General features: G+C 45.4%; 1 protein-coding gene across 1 annotated transcript in view; it reads left to right on the top strand.

Moving 5' to 3' along the window:
• galnt9 (polypeptide N-acetylgalactosaminyltransferase 9) overlaps positions 1–18,847 on the top strand; it is a 74,992-nt gene that overhangs the window by 24,182 nt on the left and 31,963 nt on the right. Inside the window, exons 4-6 of the mRNA XM_071519663.1 lie at positions 1,891–2,065; positions 9,142–9,339; positions 17,822–17,939. Of these exons, the coding sequence (XP_071375764.1) occupies positions 1,891–2,065; positions 9,142–9,339; positions 17,822–17,939 (491 nt within the window). The remainder of the gene's footprint in view (positions 1–1,890; positions 2,066–9,141; positions 9,340–17,821; positions 17,940–18,847) is intronic.

Here is an 18,847-nt window from a genome sequence, read left to right as displayed (position 1 = left end):
CCGCGCTACGTATTCATTTTATATTCACAGTATGATGGATAGTTATTTATCCTCTGCTGTGTTGCACTGCCAGTCCCTTTAAAATGTATTCCTCGCTCCATAACTCTCCAGCCATGGATGCAGTCCAAATTTCTATTTGCCAGGATCAGAGGGAGGCCCATAACTTTTCTCCGTCCCAGCAAAGCCCAGTAATTATTGCACTCTAATGGCTTTCATCATATTTTAGCTGCGGGGGTAGCCCGGTGGTAAAGAGACTGTCTCATAACTGGAATTTCACAAGTTCAATCCCCGCAACGGCCAGTGGAAAAGCAAATTACGAGTTTCATTTGTGTACAATGGCACACGGACGCCTTTAAAGCTGCACTGTGGAACTTCACACGTTGGTAAATTCGGTTTTACGTGATGTCAGCAAGCCGCACGCGCAATTAGCTGGGATGACACGCTCTTCTTTGTTGCACTTTGTGATTTAGGCTGATAAGATGAGTGAATTTTACATAAAAATCAGCTTTAATTATTTCCATTGTCTGCCGACTCTTCCCCAATCATCTCTATTCACCTCAAACATAAGCGGAGAACCCTCGAAATAAAAAAAAAGCAAACAGAGCCACAACAGAGAGAGACAGACAGACAACCAGGCTGCCGTGACTCACTGGCTGCTTGAATTTGGTGTCAAACGCCCGGGCCAGTTTGCTTCAAGGGTCACCGCTTCCATATTCACGCTCTCCCTCCCTGCAGCAGTTACAGCTATATGTTAGGACCTTCAGCCGGAAAGAGGCTACTGACAATCCTTCCACTGGCAGCGTCTCCTCAGCCACAGAGACAGGGATTAGACTGCCGTTTTTTTTTTGTTTTTTTTCTCTCTCTCTTTCAGTCGCCGATTTATGCAGGGAGGCGAAGTCTGAAGCTATAGGTGCGGATGGCGCTCAGGAGCCACGCGACACGGGCGCTCCCTTATTAATCTCTCCCATACAAAGTGGAGCGCTCAGCAGTAATGTGGAGGGGAAGCTCAAACAGCCATCCATCCTCCAACAAAAACACAAGACAGCAAATTTGCGGGGCTGGCTGTTTACCTCGCAAAGTTTGATGACAGCCGGGCTCAGAGGAGGGAGCGATGTTATAATCCAGCCGGAATAAAGTCATCAGCAGATAGTCGCACTGCACGGCAGAAAGTTGAGCTACTCTGCGTCGTCCTTGAGGCATCGCCGAAAGATTGTTCTCGCGTAAAAAAACTCTCAGGGGCTAATCGATGGAGCCCTACTTTTCTGAATTTATATCCATCTAGTTCAAAAACACAATAAAGCGGCGCAAAGATTTTGATGTAAAATATCTTATCGGCCTGAATCACAAAGTGGGGCTGCAACAGAGAAGAGCGCCTCATCCCCGATAATTGAGACCGTAGATTCTCTCTATTTGCCCAAATGAAATTCTGGTCTCTGCTCATAGTAAGTCACAAATCAAACTGTCTCCCTAAACAGCAGTGAGTGGCGCTCTGTCCAGAGAAAGCTGGACTCACCAATGTTAGATCTTGTCCCTTTGGTGTCATTTGGAATAAAGCAATCATGGTTCGGTAAGCAGGATTTTCAAATTGTTACTTCTTGCTGCCATTTGGAGCCACCAACCTGTGATGTTGCCTAGTGTTGCTATAAATAAAATCATCAAGAATATCAAAATAAACTCAGGGTCTTATATTCCATTTCAGCCCTCCTGATGTAAACATGGCGAGGCGGGCTAGGCTAAATCCATTCAGCAGCAGCAACGAATCGGAAACGCATTATCATTCACCACAGCTGCCTGGTTAATGTTCTCACTCTGTCTGTTTGGATGTGGGCTTAGAGGAGGATTCTCACTCTCTCTCTCTCTCTCTCTCTCTCGCTCTTCTGCCTCTTCCAGTGGAGCTGAAATTCAACCTGGACCAGTACGTGAACAAGCGCTACCCGGGCCTGGTGAAGATCGTGCGGAACAGCAAGCGGGAGGGCCTGATCCGGGCGAGGATACACGGCTGGAACGCCGCCACGGCCCCCGTCGTGGGCTTCTTCGACGCCCACGTGGAGTTCAACGCCGGCTGGTGAGGAAAGGGTCATGTTCAGTACAGCGGGGTCTCGCCCCCCTCTCCCTCTGTCTTCCCTCACCTTTTGCCTTTGACTTTGTGCGTTTTGCGTTTCATGTTTTCAACACAGGGGGCTGTCATCTTAGATTATTATCCATGAAATACGCAGTTTAGTCTTCCCTAAGCGCTTTTGATGCGGCGCCAGGCCGAGCGAGTGAATATAAGCCCTGGCAATTCTAACCGAGGCAGCACTTTTTCAGCAGAATGACCCTTATTATGAGTAAGGGTTTATCGTTAATAAGCTTTCCCTCGTGCGTCTCTCTCTAAATTGTGAGTAATGGCCTTTGGGCAGGACCGAATAAAAAGACATCCCGGCTTAAATGACACTACCTGTCCGGCAAATACACACTTCTGACAAGACACAGAGCCGAGCACTGTTACAGGCGAGGATGATGATAATTAAAGAGGGAGCCGAAGCTGAAATGTTGTGTGTTTCTGCGTTATTTTACCAGCGGGCTCCGGGCGTCTTCCGCGTTATGAAATTACTTCTGGGGGTCTCAGTCCAATGTCTGGCTGCCGCTTAGGTTTACCACCAAACAAGTCACTCAAACACTTGTAATTGGCACCTAATTTGAGCCTGTCATCCTGTCAGCGTTTGAAGACGGAGTGTCGTTTTTTGTTCCCCGGGAAGCTGCCTGGGAGGCAGGAAGGGAGGGATGGAGCGGGGGGAAAGGAGGGATGGAGGAGGGGGAGGAGGGGGAGGAGGGCGCAGCCAAACGTTTGGGTTTATAAATTGTTGACGGAGTCCCTGGCTGCAGCTCGGCCACTTCGGCTAACTAGGACGCTGCCACGCTCGCGTATCGGGGCCCCGCAGGTTGCAAACATGAAAACAGGGGAAACGCTATTGAAAATCAACATAAAAGGTCACTTTATATGAGAGTATTCAAATGGTATTCATCAGTAAAGAACATAACCGCTTCCCTCCTGCTTTATTAATATGACATGAAAGCGGTAAAAGGTCAGCGGCCGGCATGAATGAATAAAAAACCACAGCGGTCTAAGTCAGCCGTTAACCTCCGGACTCGGTGACCTTTGACCCCCCCCCCCCGGACCTTGATCACTCCCTGTCTGCAGCTCCCGGCCAACAAGCAGCACTAAGGGAGGAGGAGGTGGCATCATCGCCGGTGTGCATTACTGATGATAATTGATACCCCGGTGGTTCCCTCATCTGTTTCCCCATCTGTTCTTGCTCAAAAATGGATGCGCCCCCCCCCCCGCCCCCCGCACGACCCACCTTCTCATGTTTGCCCCCCACCCACCCACCCACCCCCGTTTTACATGCCGAGGCTCCGTCGGCAAAAAAAAAAAAAATCCCTTTGAGTTAGCTCACCTGCTGCCGCCGTTGAATTACATGCACCTCACTCTCCAGCACCCCCCCCCCCCCCCCCCCTCTCTTCTTTTTGATAACCCGCCGCCTTTTGTGTTTTGTTTTTGCCGCCGCGGATTTGCTTTCACATGGGGCTATATTTACAGGAGTCAATGAAAAGTACAGCTGGATCCCTGTGATTTCCGACAAGTAGATTCTGGGCAAAAGGGATACGGGCGATGGATGAGATGACAGGCGTCTTGATTCCTAGTAAGACGCTTGTTTGTGTTGCTTCGATTTCTTTGTGTCTGTTTGCGTGTGAGTGTGTGAGTGTGTGTGTGTGTGTGTGCATTTACAGTATCTCTGTCTGCAGAGTCTACACACGCTCCGCTGCTGCCCTTTATTCAAACAGATTCACTCGCCATATCTGTCTGTTTGTTACAATGGAAGAGGCAACCTATTTATCATAATATGATTATTCGCCATGGCACATACAGTGATAAGTGAGATGGATGGTTTCTCTACATTTTTGCGCCGAGCCTCCCTCAATGACCTTGCGCACACCACCAGTGCGTCCAGCCTCTCAGCGGAAAGAGGCAAAGACGGAGCTGCCAGCGCTCAGTTGCGATGGTGTGATTCACTAGTGCGGCGTCCCCCCCCCCACCCCCCCGGGGCACCGTGCGTTCGCAGTCCAACTGTAGATTCGCATTACTGTTAAAACAAACATAATTGCATCACACTGTATAGTGCACTTGACAGCTGGTTCACATTCCCTCCATGCCGTGTCGGTTTATGAGGAGTTAACAAGCGAGCGAGTGAGCGAGTTCTCACCACCAGCGGAGTGATGGAGCCTCATTCCCAAGGCTTTACTCTGCCTTAATACGAGGATATGAAATCATTGCCTATCGTTAATGCGGTATTGCATCAACTAAATGTTCACAATCTGTCTCCTCCGGCGCTGCACATCCATCCATCCCTGAGACACAGGTTGTCCGTTCTGCTTCAAGCGGGGGCCAGACTCCCCCCCCCCCCCCCCCCCGCTCCCTGAGTAAACAGGATTAATGGGAGGAAACGGGAGTGCGTTGTAATTACGAACTCCCGCACGCCGCACTTGAACCGCGCGGGCTACGGCGGGGAGCCGCAGATAAATTGATATTTATTTGTTGTTTTTTTTTAAATCCTGCACTGTTGCAGTCTCGGGTTATTAATGATTAATGATTAGCGGTGTAGCCGCCGCTCCCCGCTGAGTGTGTGGCGGGAGATAAGACGGCTGTCACTGCGGCGAGGGTGTAATGAAACACACGCTTCAGAAACCGACACTTTTGATGGCTGCTGAATGCCCCGCCGCCGTGTGACCTGGTGGGTTTTTTCTACGAATTAGACAAACCGCTGGAATTAATAAGATAGAACCAGCCTCCTCTATTTGAATTATGAATTACATCATTTCTGCTAAATGAGACGCAGCATATTTGACAAAACCTCCTTTGTTAATGGATATCATGGAGCTCTACCTACTTATTATGCCACGCAGGTGCAATGGCATTACTTTAAATTCAACGGCACGTCCATTTCGGAGTCCTCGAGGGGCTGAGGAAATTTTTTTTTTTTAGCTAAAGTGAAACATGCCTTTGCTCTTGCCCACAGTGGCTGGCTGTGGTTCAGTGTTTTATATCGGTCTTGAAAAGAGAGGAGGAGGCTGCGGCGGCGGCGGCTTACACGGCGAGTGCTTCGCGGAGCACGGGCCAGGCAGACGCCCAGAAACACGGCAACGACAGAAATTTATGGCGCCTTTACATTTGTATCATATCAACCACGTAGTATGGAATCCAACGTCGGCCCTGTAAGAACCTTTTCCAGCTCACGCTCCTGCATCACAGGACTTCAAAAGACACCGACACCGGAATGAATCGGAATTCTGTGTGAATACCTGTACCTCCTTTAGGATTCTGCATTTTTTTTTTTTTTTTTTTTTTTTAAATGGGAGGCAGGAGATTGGCCAATTTTCATATGCGCTCTTCATATACATGCCTGATCTTTTCAGTGGAACAGCCGAGGCAGGAGGACAGGACGGCTCTTAGATCTATAGAGACTTAATGCGCTTGAAAATGGCTAGAGGCATCGAAGGCTTTAGATTCCTCTCATCTCTCTCACACACACACATCACACACATGCGGGCGAGTGGTGTGTGCATCCTCACACACAAACACACACACAGATAATTTGGCTCCTAAATGGAAGCTACAGTATGTCAAATTTGAAATCGTCTCTTGTTTTTTCTGCATGGGTAGCTCACGTGTTCCGCTGTGTTCAGTCCCAGGCAGAATTAAAAGGGATTTTTTATTTTATTTTAGGCACCGAGGGGCCCTGCTGTTCTCGGGGCACGGCTGTGAATGCTAGATCCCATTATCTGATAATTCCCCCCCCCCCCCCGTTTGAGAATCTTCTCCCAATTCGAGATGCGAAGTTCCATTAATCTGGAAAAATTAAATAAAAAAAAAAGTTGTAATCTCAAAGGCTTTGTGTCGGGGTATAGGACAAAAGGTAGGACAGATAGCGGGGGCGTCCTCTGAGGTCGCCATGTTGAGTCGAGATTGAGATCGCAGAGAGAGATATTTATCCCGGCTCGGCTCGCGATGTTCCGAGTCGACGCGCCGTCCCGTTTGTTTAGCGCCGGCGGAATGTGTGCGCAGCCTGATCCGAATCCACGCCAAGACACAGGCCATTAACGAGGACAAACAGCCAGGCCCGAGAAGAGTTAATAAATCAGAAGCCCCCCTTCTCCTTCGGGTACGAGCCACGACAAGAAGCGGCGCGGCGGGGGGGGGGGGGCTCACGGCGACGGCCAGTTGTCCAAACGTATTCGCGGATATCGGATGATGAGTCATCACGAGAGGAGGGGAGGGTAGGGGGTGGAGAATCCCATCGGAATATGAAATTGAGTATGATTTGGTCAGATGTGGATGAATAACCCTCGTGGTCGTGTGCAGATGAGACGGCAGATAGAGGCGGGGGTGGGGGGGTGGGGGGGTGGGGGGGTGGGGGGGGGATGATGATGACACAGGCTCATCTGTCAAAACCAGATGCGTCCTCATTTCCAGAGCATTTCCTCTGTCTTATCAACCTTGGGATCCCGAGGAGGTAGCTGCCGGGCCGGGCCGCGGGGCTTCTCAAGGACGGATGAACGGGAAGAGGCCGGGACGACACGTAAGGGGGGGGGGGGGGGGTCTTCTCAAGGTTAAAAAAAAAAAAGGGGATCGACTAGCAGCATGTGGTTTCGGAGGCAGTCGTCCCAAACGAAGCCACGTCGAGACCGGCGGCTCTACGCGGCTCAACGGGGGGGGGCCCGGGTTGAGTAAGACCTCTTCGAGGCTGAGGCTGAATCTTTGTTCCCTACGCGAGACATCCGGTCTCCCGTATAGGCCAGGTTTTGCTCATACTGTATTTTTCCAGATAATGGAATGACTCGTTCAGTTAAATAACATAACTGCTCGCCGGGGCAGCTTTGAAACATCAAAAGGTTTCAAAAAGAATTCGCTACGTTGCGAAACGGCAGTAGTAGTAAAAAAAAAACTAAAAAAAACACAGCAAATAATTCAGGGCATTTATCCTCAGAAAGGTATTTTTTTGAAGTTTAACTCTCTGATCCAACGCGTTTTGTTTTTCATCAAAGAGAATATATGGCAGACGTCAACACATACTGTACATCTCCTACAACATTCACCACTTTTTTTAGGCTTTATCATGTAGATTCATAGAGCCGGTTAAGCAAAAAAAAAAAGATATATAATTGATCTTTGTTGATGACCACCGACTTGAAGTCACAGTTGACCCACGTTTTGGTTTCCCACTACATCACTGCTCCTACACCTACTACATCAACATCTATGACATCAAGAAAGCCAGGAATAGCCGATGTTGCATCAGAACTATCTCAAATCTGCTTCTTTTCATCACCGCTGTTATGCCTTCCGAGTAAAGAGAGGCCATCTGCCAATCTTTTAGAACGGCGGCTGAAGTATTTTTACCCACCACTCTGACGTTATTAAATGATCGCTGTCTCTAAGTGCCGCTCCTCTCAGTCATATTTCACTGACATCATCACATAGAGGGTTCCATTTGGATCCATTCCCTCTGTACTCTCTGTCCCGTACCTTCGTGTGATAAGCAGTATTTTTTTTTGCTTCTGGAGGATAAATGGGCTTTTTTTTAAAAAAAAAAAGATGGAGAGAGAGAGCAGGAAAGACTGGTGGCTGGAGAGATAGAGGGAGAGTGTGGGAGTATTCTTATGGAATATAGCGTTTATCGTTCCGTAACTGCGGCCCTCTTTTTAACCTCAGAGGTAAGAATTCGGCGGGTTGCTTTGAAGCTGTGGTGGAGATAATCTCTCGACAGGAAAGAAGATCCGGCAGCCGCTTGCCGCTTCTCCCCCGTCGCCTCGCACCTTTTTTTTTTTTTTTTTTAGGATTTTTCGAGAAGCCGGGCGCCTCCGGGGGGCCACGGCTCGAGAAGCCAACCTCTCCGATGACCGAGGGACACGAGCGCCAGGAATCTGCTCCGAAAAGGCAGCACGCCAGCCAAAGAAAGCCCTCTCCCCGGAGCAAAAAAAAGCCACGAGATGAAGAGCGAGGCTTTTCCAGAAAAACTTAACTGCCAATCCCCTTCGCATAGGGGGAAAAAAAAAACACAGAAGAAGAAATAGAGAGTGGCTAGTTTTCCCCAGGAGCAGACTAAGCCTCTCTTTCCACTTGATGTGTTTTTGCTTTATCAGGTTTCGCCTCCTATCGAGGCCCGCGCCGGGATAAGTGTCATATTTTGACATTTCGTTTTTTCATGAGCGTAAGATATATAACGCGATATGATATTATTTGTTGTCCCGCGGAAAATTCGTTTAGCGGGGCCTTCGCAGCGGTGAGAGAGGAAATCCCCGGCAATCGTTCTGACGTTGAATAAACGCTGATGTGACAGGCTGCGCCAACGCTGGAAATCATGGGAATGTGGCGGCAAACGCAAAAAGGCGAGATGACACCCGTAGTCGTCCGTAGCTGCTACCTGCATCGTTTCCTAAGCTGTTTTATATGAATTTTTACCGTGTCATAATATCATATTGTGAAGATTTTGAGCTCAGTTGGGTTGAAGTTGAACCTCTTGCATCATCCCCATCTGTCAAAAGCTTGCTGGGGAAGCACGTTCACAGCATTCAGAGCTACATTCACTTTTACATTTTCAATCTGGCCACTCTTGATTCTCATGCACACTAGAGCTGCAGGGATTAATCGATTAGTTGTCAACTATTAAATGAATCGCCAACTATTTTGATAATCGATTCATCGGTTTGAGTACTTTTTTAAGAAAAATAAGTGAAAATTCTCTGATTCCAGCTTCTTAAATGTGAATATTTTCTGGTTTCTTTACTCCTCTATGACAGTACACTGAATATCTTTGGGTTGTGGACAAAACAAGACATTTGAGGACGTCATCTTGGGCTTTGGGAAACACTGATCCACATTTTTCACCATTTTCTGACATTTTATAGACCAAACAACTGATCGATTAATCGAGAAAATAATCAACAGCCCTAATGCACACTAACATTGTTGCAATATTAACAGTCAAAACGTATACAGGGCAGAAAGAAGACGCCCATAACATTATTATTTGCCCCACAACTACACCAGTGGCACCATACTTGAGTCCACTTCTTAACTCCTTCTCCTTCCCTCTCCAAAAGGGCTGAGCCGATTCTGACCAGGATGAAGGAGGATCACACCCGCATCATCCTGCCCGCCATCGACAACATCAAGTACAACACGTTCGAGGTGCAGCAGTACGCCAACGCCGCCCACGGCTACAACTGGGGGCTGTGGTGCATGTACATCATCCCCCCGCAGGAGTGGCTGGACAAGGGCGATGAGACGGCCCCGATCAGGTGAGGGGGGGGGGGGGCCCGGGGCTGCGGAACGCCGTCCATTATAGATGAGGATGTTTGATGAAATATGGATAGCCCCGGGATATGACTTATTCATGTGCGGAGCCATCAAACTAAGGGCTCCGCGGTCTGATGTACCACCCAAACACACGAGTCAAGCCTCCCATGGAAAGCTGTCTAATTACCATGATGAATAACTTCATTCTGATGCAGGAGCACGTGAGGCCGTGTCATTAGGATAATGGCGTGTTGCATTCCTCCACACCGGCTTGTATCATGATTATACTTGAGGGTAAAGTTGAATTTTAATATATTCAGGAGTATCGTATTGCGCGGCGACCGTCCCGCATATTCCGAGCAACATCTGTTTGGCTCGGGCGAGGTCGCGGCTAACGCTAACTCCAGAGTCCATCGCATCGACCGGGTTTATTTATTCATGAGGCGAATGCTTTATCTAGACGACCGGAGGTTACTGTTGAACTTACGGAGCATTTCACTTAAAGCATTAAAGCGTGTTAGCCTGTGATTGAAACCACGCTGGGATCCGGCAGATCCAGCATATTTCAATCAGGCCGCTCCGCCGACGTCACCGCACCTTTCGGGGCTGTCGCGCTCTATTAGCATAGGATGTAATGGCCTGGTGGATAGAGAGATTATCCTGTAATTGGAGGATCACAGGCTATGTTCACACTGCAGCAGTTCAGATTTTTCCCAGCATTTTTCCCAAAAAGCCGCATGGAATCTCGACATCTCTGTCTGGGTTACCTCCTAGAATAAATATGAACAATAACGCAAAAAAAAAAAAAAGATATGAGCAGCAATTTGGATTCGCCTGTTGAAGTATCCTGAACCTCCCAACCAGGTGCAGGTTTTATGCATCCAGCTGCCCCCTGAGCTCTGATCCCTCTGATGAAATCCATAAATGCATGTGTGTCTCAGAGGCATATGCGAGGAAACACTCTTACACTCTGAAAATGTATGAAATATGTTGATCGAAGTGTTCACACATGCAGTTAGGCAAACATTGATCTACCGGGAGCGATAATAGCAAAGCCACTTAAAGATTCCTGAGAGAAAACCTGTAAATAATTAGTTCATATGCTGCTGTACACTGAAGTGACCACAGCTTGTGTTCGTGTGGTAGAGCCAGTGCTGCTGCAGGAGCCAAGAATGCAAGGTCAAGCCAGAGCCAGCATGAAGCAGCTCGGCTATTCATGGCACTACTGGACTGCAAATGTTGCTGTGGGCTTGGGTGCATTGCTAAAGAGTTAAAACAATGAAACAATGTAACAACATAAGGTATGAAAGCTTTCATGCCAAAATGCTATTAAGCTATTTTGGAAAAATGTAGCTACCTGAAATTCATCAGCCAGTATTTCAAAAACATGATTCTATCCTCCATTTTGTAAATATTAGCTATTTTATAACTGATATACCATAACATTATGTTCTTCACTCTGCCAGCAATCATTTTGTAAGAGTAAGAGTCAACTTGTGCAAACGACAGTTATTTTGCAGTGAAACTCTTCATACAGTATGTATGGGAAACAAATTGATAGAAAGGATGCAATTCATCTTAAGCTTATGAATATGACCATCAGCATTTGTCTGAAAGAAATTTTCAGGAACTAATGGCAAGTAATAATAACAATTTTGCACATTATTGATCCACATAAGGAAATTCTCTTTTCTCTTGCCTAGAGGTGGAGCTTGAACCTCTCTGACCACCAGACCAAGTAAAACTATGCATATACAGGCAAGGAGTGCTGCTACTCAACTGCTACTACTGGTATAATGTGCAAATGCATGTGTGTCTCACTGAAATATGCATTGAAATTAATTCCTAATGACACTGTATGCCGTATGGTGATGGAACAGCTCTAAAACGCAGTTAGGCATTCAACTAATAAACTAGCAAAGCAGAATTATTTGACATAAATAATGTTACACAGACATTGGGTGTCCCATCACAGGGCCTTTAATATAATAATAAACCTTATTTATGTAGCACTTTCTTTAAAACAGAGTTTACAAAGTGCTTTAACAATCAAATAAAAGCAAACATCATACTTATTAAACACATTAAACCACCAAGAAGGCACCACAAGATAAATGGTAAGAATAGAGGGTATAAACAATATAATGGTAAAAAAAATTATAGAGTAAAAGTAAAAGCAATCACCTAAATGCAAGTGTATAAAACTAAGTTTAAAGAAGTGATTTAAAGGGTAATAGTGATTTAGCCAGCCTAAACTCCTCAGGCGGGTCGTTCCAGAGCCAAAAGCCTCATCACCTTTAGCATTGAGATTAGACTTTGGAAGGAGCAGCAGAGCCCAGCCTGAAGATCTGAGGCTGCACACTGGCTCATGGGGAGTTCAGAGGTCTGCGATACAGTTTGGGGCCAGACCTAATCATTGCTCAGTAAAATCTTGAAATCAATAACTGGTGAAGAGATGCAGGGATCAGAAAGATGTGATTCTGCTGCATTTTAAGCAAGCTGCAGACATGAAACAGACTGAATCAGCCAGAAAGCCTATTTCAAAAAAATTCCAAACCACTATAAGCCAAAACAGTCACACATCCCCGTCCCTGTGACCAGGAGCAACAAAGAAGGAATTACAAACTATGAGTTTCATTACATTGCTTGGTCCAGTGTGGGCAAAGCAATAATGGTTTCATTTGATTTGTCTCTTATGAACAAATAATCTGATGACGGTTGAAAGAAAAATACCGTGGCACCAAATATTGGATATCTTATGGTATCAAATTACCACGAAAATCATGTTTTCTTGAGTATTAACTCCTAGACCTGAAATGGGAGAGCGATAAGAGGACAGCATCAGACACTGCAGGGCTGCTCGGTGTTTCCCTATTGACACTTTGCTGCAAATGGACAGAGCGCCTCAAGGGCCAGCTGAAGTGTGTCAGCTTTGTGGATTTCTATTGGAAATCATTCCCCCCACTTGTTTCCTCAAGCTTTCTGCCCATCAACAACAGAATCTCAGTGGCCATTCAGAGCTCAGACTCAAAAGCCTTTTCTGGCTGTTTGGACACACGCAACAATGAAAAGGTACAAGAAGGCCCCAGACTGTCCGATTCTGAGAGTATGAGATGAATGTGAAGGATTGTAACCGTTTCAGGGATTTAACAAAAACGGCTTTTCTTTGGTAAGTAGAGCCATTATTGACTCTGCAAAGCAGGGGGTGGTCAGATGTTGGTTTTGATGAAGGGATAGAGACTTGGACATAACTGAAATCCTGAGTCCAGTTGGAGGAAAATGTGCATTTCATAAGGAACACTGTATATAAAGTCCTTAGAAGCTAAAAGGAGCTTAAAACGTTAGAGCAGCTTATGACCAGGTTGCCAGTTTGAACCCCCATTCCGGCAATGAAAACCCAGGCAGGGAAAGAAAATAAGCAAAAACCCTCCACTCCCTTAACAGTCACTATCAAGGTGTACCTGAGCAAATTACCTATAACTAATAGCTGAATTGGTGCTGCTCAGTAAACAACAGTAGTAGAGTGTGGTTGGACTGGGCAGCTCCCAGGTGTGAATGTGTGTAACTGCATGAACGTGAAGCAGTTTAATAAAACCATTCCCTGGATAAATAAAGAGGTTAAAAATAAACCAGTAAAGTAGTGGCTGAAAGGAGGCACTAACCATCTGTACCAAGAGCACACAGACTTTTTAATCACTAAAGAAGAACTGATGTTTTGATGCCTACCTCTGGGCAAAATCACAATAAAAACTGTATAACAACACACACAAAATAGCAGATATGTGCAATTTCACACATTTCATTTATCAGCCACTGTCCAGTCAGATCAGTACATATAGGCCTACATTAAGTCATCATAACGTCTGTATAGTTCAGATTCAGCTTGACATTAGTGGCTTTGATGGGACAAAAATATGTTTGGGATAGTCTATTCATTGTTGGAGGAGCCAAATGTCTTAATGAAGTAATGTGTCTGCATTGTCCTCTCATACTCTTACTTGAAGCATTCAGTCCATTGCAGAATCTCACCTTTCGAATTAGAGGTCACAGATAAGCCAGACAGAATAAACAGTTTGTGGTGAGAAGAGGCAAACTGGCACATCTTAACAGCAACATCTGGGGGAGAAGTAAGTCAGTTTAAATGAAACTGTTTATCTTGCCAAATTGCCCGCATGCATATCGGAGGCTCATCAGGCTCTCTGCGCATACTGCAAGCGACCGATCTGAGGGACGGAGCTAAGCGGTGTGAGGGTCGGACGAGCCCTGCAGGCTGGCCATCTGTAAACTAAAAATAACTAAGCCAAATGACATTAAAAGGAAAAAGGCACCCTCACATCCTCTTACACTGATATCATCAATCTGTGATGTTCGGCTCATTCCAGGAGTCATTTTGTGATGAAGTGTTGAGATGTACTTTTTGGGGGGGGTGCACACTTTCCCTCAACCTGCCTCGTCTACTTCTACTCCAGTTAGTGATTTCCTACATTTCCCAGAATGACTTTTGACAACCCCCCCCGACAGCTTTTTACAGTTTATAACAGTATAAAGTGAACATCAACAGAAAATCCAAGGAGAAAGACGTCACAGTACTGGACACACTGTTTGATTATATGTCATGATATTTGTTATATGATATATGTTATATGATATGTTAATATGTTGACATACAGATGCAAAAGATGCAAATATGTGATGTTATTAACATGCAGTGTCATGAAAAAGTATCAGGCCCCTGTTTTGTCTGCAGTTTTGCAGAAACAGCTGGCTCTAATTATCCCTTTAATTGGCTTCAGTTAATTGGCTTTAGCGGGGGAATTACTTTTTCACGCCTCAATATTGCATGTGTGATCACCTTGCACACTAGACAAATGAGAGAAGCAGCAAACTTTGGTGTCATTTTTTTCCCCTCTTCTTCTCCATCTATAAACAACGACAACCCGCAAAAACATCTTGTTAAATTCAATGTGAAAAACATGTAAAAATGCTGAAAATCAAACAGGGAGGGAATATTTTTTCACAGCATCATACGTTGTCATGCGTGTCGAGCCAGGGGTTATACAGTAGCTTCATCATTGTGTGTGTGTGTGTGTGTAGTTCAAAAACTCATTAATCAGGGAAGCAAATGAAGGGAAAACTGAATGGCTGATACAGATTGTAACCTGCACTAAATAAATTGGTCCTGACTCTGGCCTTAAACACTGAGACAGTGTCTGCCTCTCTCACACTGCCAGGAAGCGTATTCCAAAGGGACGATTCAAAATCGATGCATAACAAGAAAGCCAACTCATGCAGCCACAACCCGCTCCACATTTGGGTTAAAGGCCTTTCTATTTCTGTGTTTTGCCTCGCTGCGCAAACTTTGCACTGTACAGACAGGCAAGGTAGGTCACTTGTCGAGAGACGAGAGAAGACGAGGTGAAGGGGCTGAGTGTGTGCTATGTCTGTCTCTTTATCTGCACAGCCAGAGCAAATAATGGCACTTGAAAGCCTCCCTGTCACTACCTTATAATTTAAACAGGACTGTACGAGGCTACGTCAATCAGTAAGATTACATAAGGCAGCGAGCAGGGATACTGTTTTTAGAGATTAAAGTAAAGTAATGCATTGAAATGAACTGATGTGGAGCTAAATTATTGTGATTAATTAGCTAATCATATGAGCTTTATCCGCAGAGAGGAGAATTGTGTAACCATGTCATGCTTGACGCTGTTGTTCATTTTTGGTAACATAATTGATAAGGGTTGAGTAGATAGGGCAGTGGTGTGCATATGTGTGTGTGTGTATGTGAGAGCGAGTGAAAGAGAGAGAGTGTTAATGCAACTACAACCATACAAGCAATCATGTAGTGGTATACTATATACAGCCAGCATTATTAAGAAAAATCAATTGCACTTTCAGAAAAGCATCAATTTATGCTTGTTTCTTTAAAATATCCTATCTTCATGACTTCAATTAGGTTGATACCACTGACTATGATGTATAGTCAGATATCATCAAAAGGTGGGTCAGTTGGGTTTATCCTCCACTACCTCCCTGCATGCAAGTTTCATTTAGCAGCTACTGTGCAGTGGTCTTCAAAATCACACTAATCTCAGGCAAAAATGATGATGGGCCAGACAGTGTTATATATCAGGTCCAAACCTAAAAGCACCTTTCTTCCTGGCTCACACACTGTATGGCACAGTGCACTCTTTAAATACAGAGTCAATGAATCATAATGCAGGACCCACTTTACCGTACTCCCTACTCTCATGTCTCTCAAACTGAAGTGGCAGACACACTCTTACCTCTTACTCGTGTGTGTGCGCGCGTGCGTGTGTGTGTGCGTGTGTGTGTGTGTTAATATATGGAGAACTCACCCCGGGCGTCATTCCAGAAAGGAGAAAAACAGCCACTCACTGGTCATTTTGAAAGGAACATTTTGACTCGGCTCAGTATTCTGTATGACTGTAATGCTTTTTATGGATCTTTGTCCCGGAGCACTTAGGGCCCGATAGATAATGGCAGCAAAAAGCAGGCCCAGGGTGACAGCGGCTTGAGAGGGAGCCATTCTTTTAGCACAGGTGGAAAGTAGTTTTTAGTGAAAAGGGGGAGGAGAGCGGGTCGTCATTTGCAAATAGGCTAGAGTGATGCATGTACAGTACATCAGGGGTCGGTGCACTGCAGCATCATTAAGACACGCTGAGAATCATCAGTAACATACATACTGAATAGCACCTCTGCTGCATGGCAACAGTACACAAGCATACACACACTCACACTGCTTTAGTGATAAGCTGAAGTCAGTCAGACACATCGCTCAACACAATATATTCCCCCGGTCAGACGCGGATGAACACACACACACATCAAGCTAGTGCATCTGCTTCGAAACCCAAACCGTGACTGGATTCACCTTCTATAGGGAGATAGATTTTATTTTATCTTAATATTAAAGCTGCGCGAGGCGTCAGCGGCCCCAAACGGCAGCGAGAGGTAACGGTTTGAATTTTGAAGACTCGACACCCCAGAAATCCTGTAAGGTGATGTCAGAAAACTAAAAAAAAAAAAGAAGTGGTGAAGAGGTTCAGCCATCGTTGGAGAGTCCAGCTTTCCCTGGACGGAGCACTCACTCACTGCTGTTTAGGACAGTGGTTCTCAACGTGGGGTCCGGGGACCACCAGGGGTCCTTGACTGGGTTCCAGGTGGTCCCCAACAAATTGATGAATTGTTAAACTTCACCATTATTTCATTTACAAGAAGTTAACACATTTAGAGAATGTAAAAGGTAGTTTCACTGTTATCTCTCTACATACAATACAGATAGTCATGGAGTTCAGGACAAAATCATATCTGACAAAAGGTTGAGAATCACTGGTTTAGGAGACAGTTTGGATTTCATTCTTAAAATAATCATCCACAACTTTTTCATATAAATAAATGCCAAATAAAAGCCCATTGCTTTTAGGGGAGCTTGGCTGCCCCTGCTCCTCTCATACTTTGAACTCCGGTGTTGAGGAAGGGGACAGCGTTGCTTGTCCAGATTTTCCCTGTGACCTTGTGGAGAACGTTCTTCTCAAGTTGTCTTAGAGAGAACAATCTCCTCATGAAAGTCAACAGAAACGCCTCCTTACAGCTTGAGATGGACTGCTGTTCATTTTCCATCTGTTTCAACTGGTTCTGTCCTGTAGAATATTAGACTAGGCTATAGTGTTGCACAGTGCGACTAATGTGCCACTGTTAATCAGTCCAATCAAGGAATATTTTTAAAGCGTAATGGTTCATTTTTCTAGAATTTGTGCTGTTACCTTTTGGGATCTAATACAGAAAGTACAAAAGTTTAAAAAAAGAAGCAGTATTCCATTATGGAGAAAAACCTTGACATGTAATTGGATTGGGGATATTTCCCCCTTAACCCCATCTCAGCTTTCCACTGGGCTGGGTTACTCCAAGACAATCTCACACACCAATAAAAATGTCCGTCTTCATTACATATTAGCTGTTACTCACCACGCATTGTGATTGGCTGAGTGACATTTGAAGCAGTGTCAACAACATACTGTTTGCATTTTTTTCAGTCGGGTAGCGGAGCCAAAAGTGTATTATGTCCGATTTGAAGACATTATATTTACATTTTAGGGATTCAATTCATGATCATTTCCACAGTGATTTACAAGGAATGCAACAACAGAGCTTAAATTCCTAGATTGCCAACATTACAAGCAACCAACAGTAAGAATATTATGCTTATAGTCATTTGCTAAGGTGTATTTTTCCAAGCTGATTCTGCAACAGTTCCAAAATTGCCACTGATCAAATAGATTGTGTCTGTGCCTGTAGTCTAACCTGAGGTGCCTGCTATCTTATTTGCATGAATTGTTTTGTGATTCCTGGTGTATTCTTTAGTTAAGGATTATATGAACAGCATTCTCTGTGGGTGTAGAAAACTTCAGCAGCTAGGAAATCAACACTAAACAGCTCCTGTCACTCTCTCCGCTCATCCAGAACCCCGGCTATGATCGGCTGCTCCTTCGTGGTCGATCGGGAATACTTCGGAGAGATCGGTCTCCTGGATCCCGGCATGGAGGTCTACGGAGGCGAGAACATCGAGCTCGGCATGCGGGTGAGGCCTGAAACGCATTCAGACCGGGAGAATACTTTGATGCGACTTTTCTTTCTGAAACCAAATTAAAAGGCAGCGTTAAGCAGGAGAGGAAATTGGTGAGAGAATTGCTGCGAGGAGAGTTGGGTTTTTTTCTTTAATGAGACATTCCTTCAACGCTGGAGGGTTTTGTGTGCAGTTCTACACCGGGAAGGCCGGTGTAATGGAACACAAAAGCCATAATTACAAATCCAATATTTGGGAGGGTAATATTCAGATGAATAGTCCTGGTGGGAATGATTTGTGAAATCTATATTCAGACTTTGTAACAGCTTATGATGAAGTTTCCTTATGTTTCCTAGCCTGTGGGGTACAGCTTAAGATACAAAACCCAGGGGCGTCAACAGAAGCCATGATTAAACTTTGCAAAGTTAGAATTTCTTAGATGGGGAGTGGAGGAGAGAGAGAGAGAGAGAGAGAGAGAGAGAGAAAAAAAATCCCCTTAATGCAAATCTTCAGCCAACCCAAAGGCTCTAAAGCCTGTATACGGAAAATGTAAATCTCTTTTGCTGCTGCTTTGAGTTGAATTTAACGCTTCATGTGAGCGAGGGGGGCTCGGTGAAGAATCGGTTAGCGTTTAAATTCAGAAAATGTTTCTCTCCAGCCGAGTGGAACCGCTCCGAATCTTAACTCGCTCCTCGGCTTATTGGAATGAGAAATGCTCGAAAGATCCCGCTCCCTCGTTTAAACGTCATCCTCGCATTCCATTTTCGCAAAAAAAAAAAAAAAAAAAATCTCGAGATGGCGCGAACGCTACCTCAGAAGTGTCGGCCCGCCTTTTGAAGGAAGGCACTTGAGCGGCAGCCGGAGAACGGATCTCGGTTTACAGATGGCCCGCCGCGCTTTTTATTGAAGCCGGAGACAGTTAG

Source organism: Centroberyx affinis, unplaced genomic scaffold (genome assembly GCF_046629955.1).
Source record: "Centroberyx affinis isolate AG114_WGS23_722 - 3 ecotype Tasmania unplaced genomic scaffold, CSIRO-AGI_Caff_v1 ptg000719l_1, whole genome shotgun sequence".
NCBI classification, from domain to species: Eukaryota; Metazoa; Chordata; class Actinopteri; order Beryciformes; family Berycidae; genus Centroberyx; species Centroberyx affinis.
This window is presented reverse-complemented; position numbering and strand designations above follow the sequence as displayed.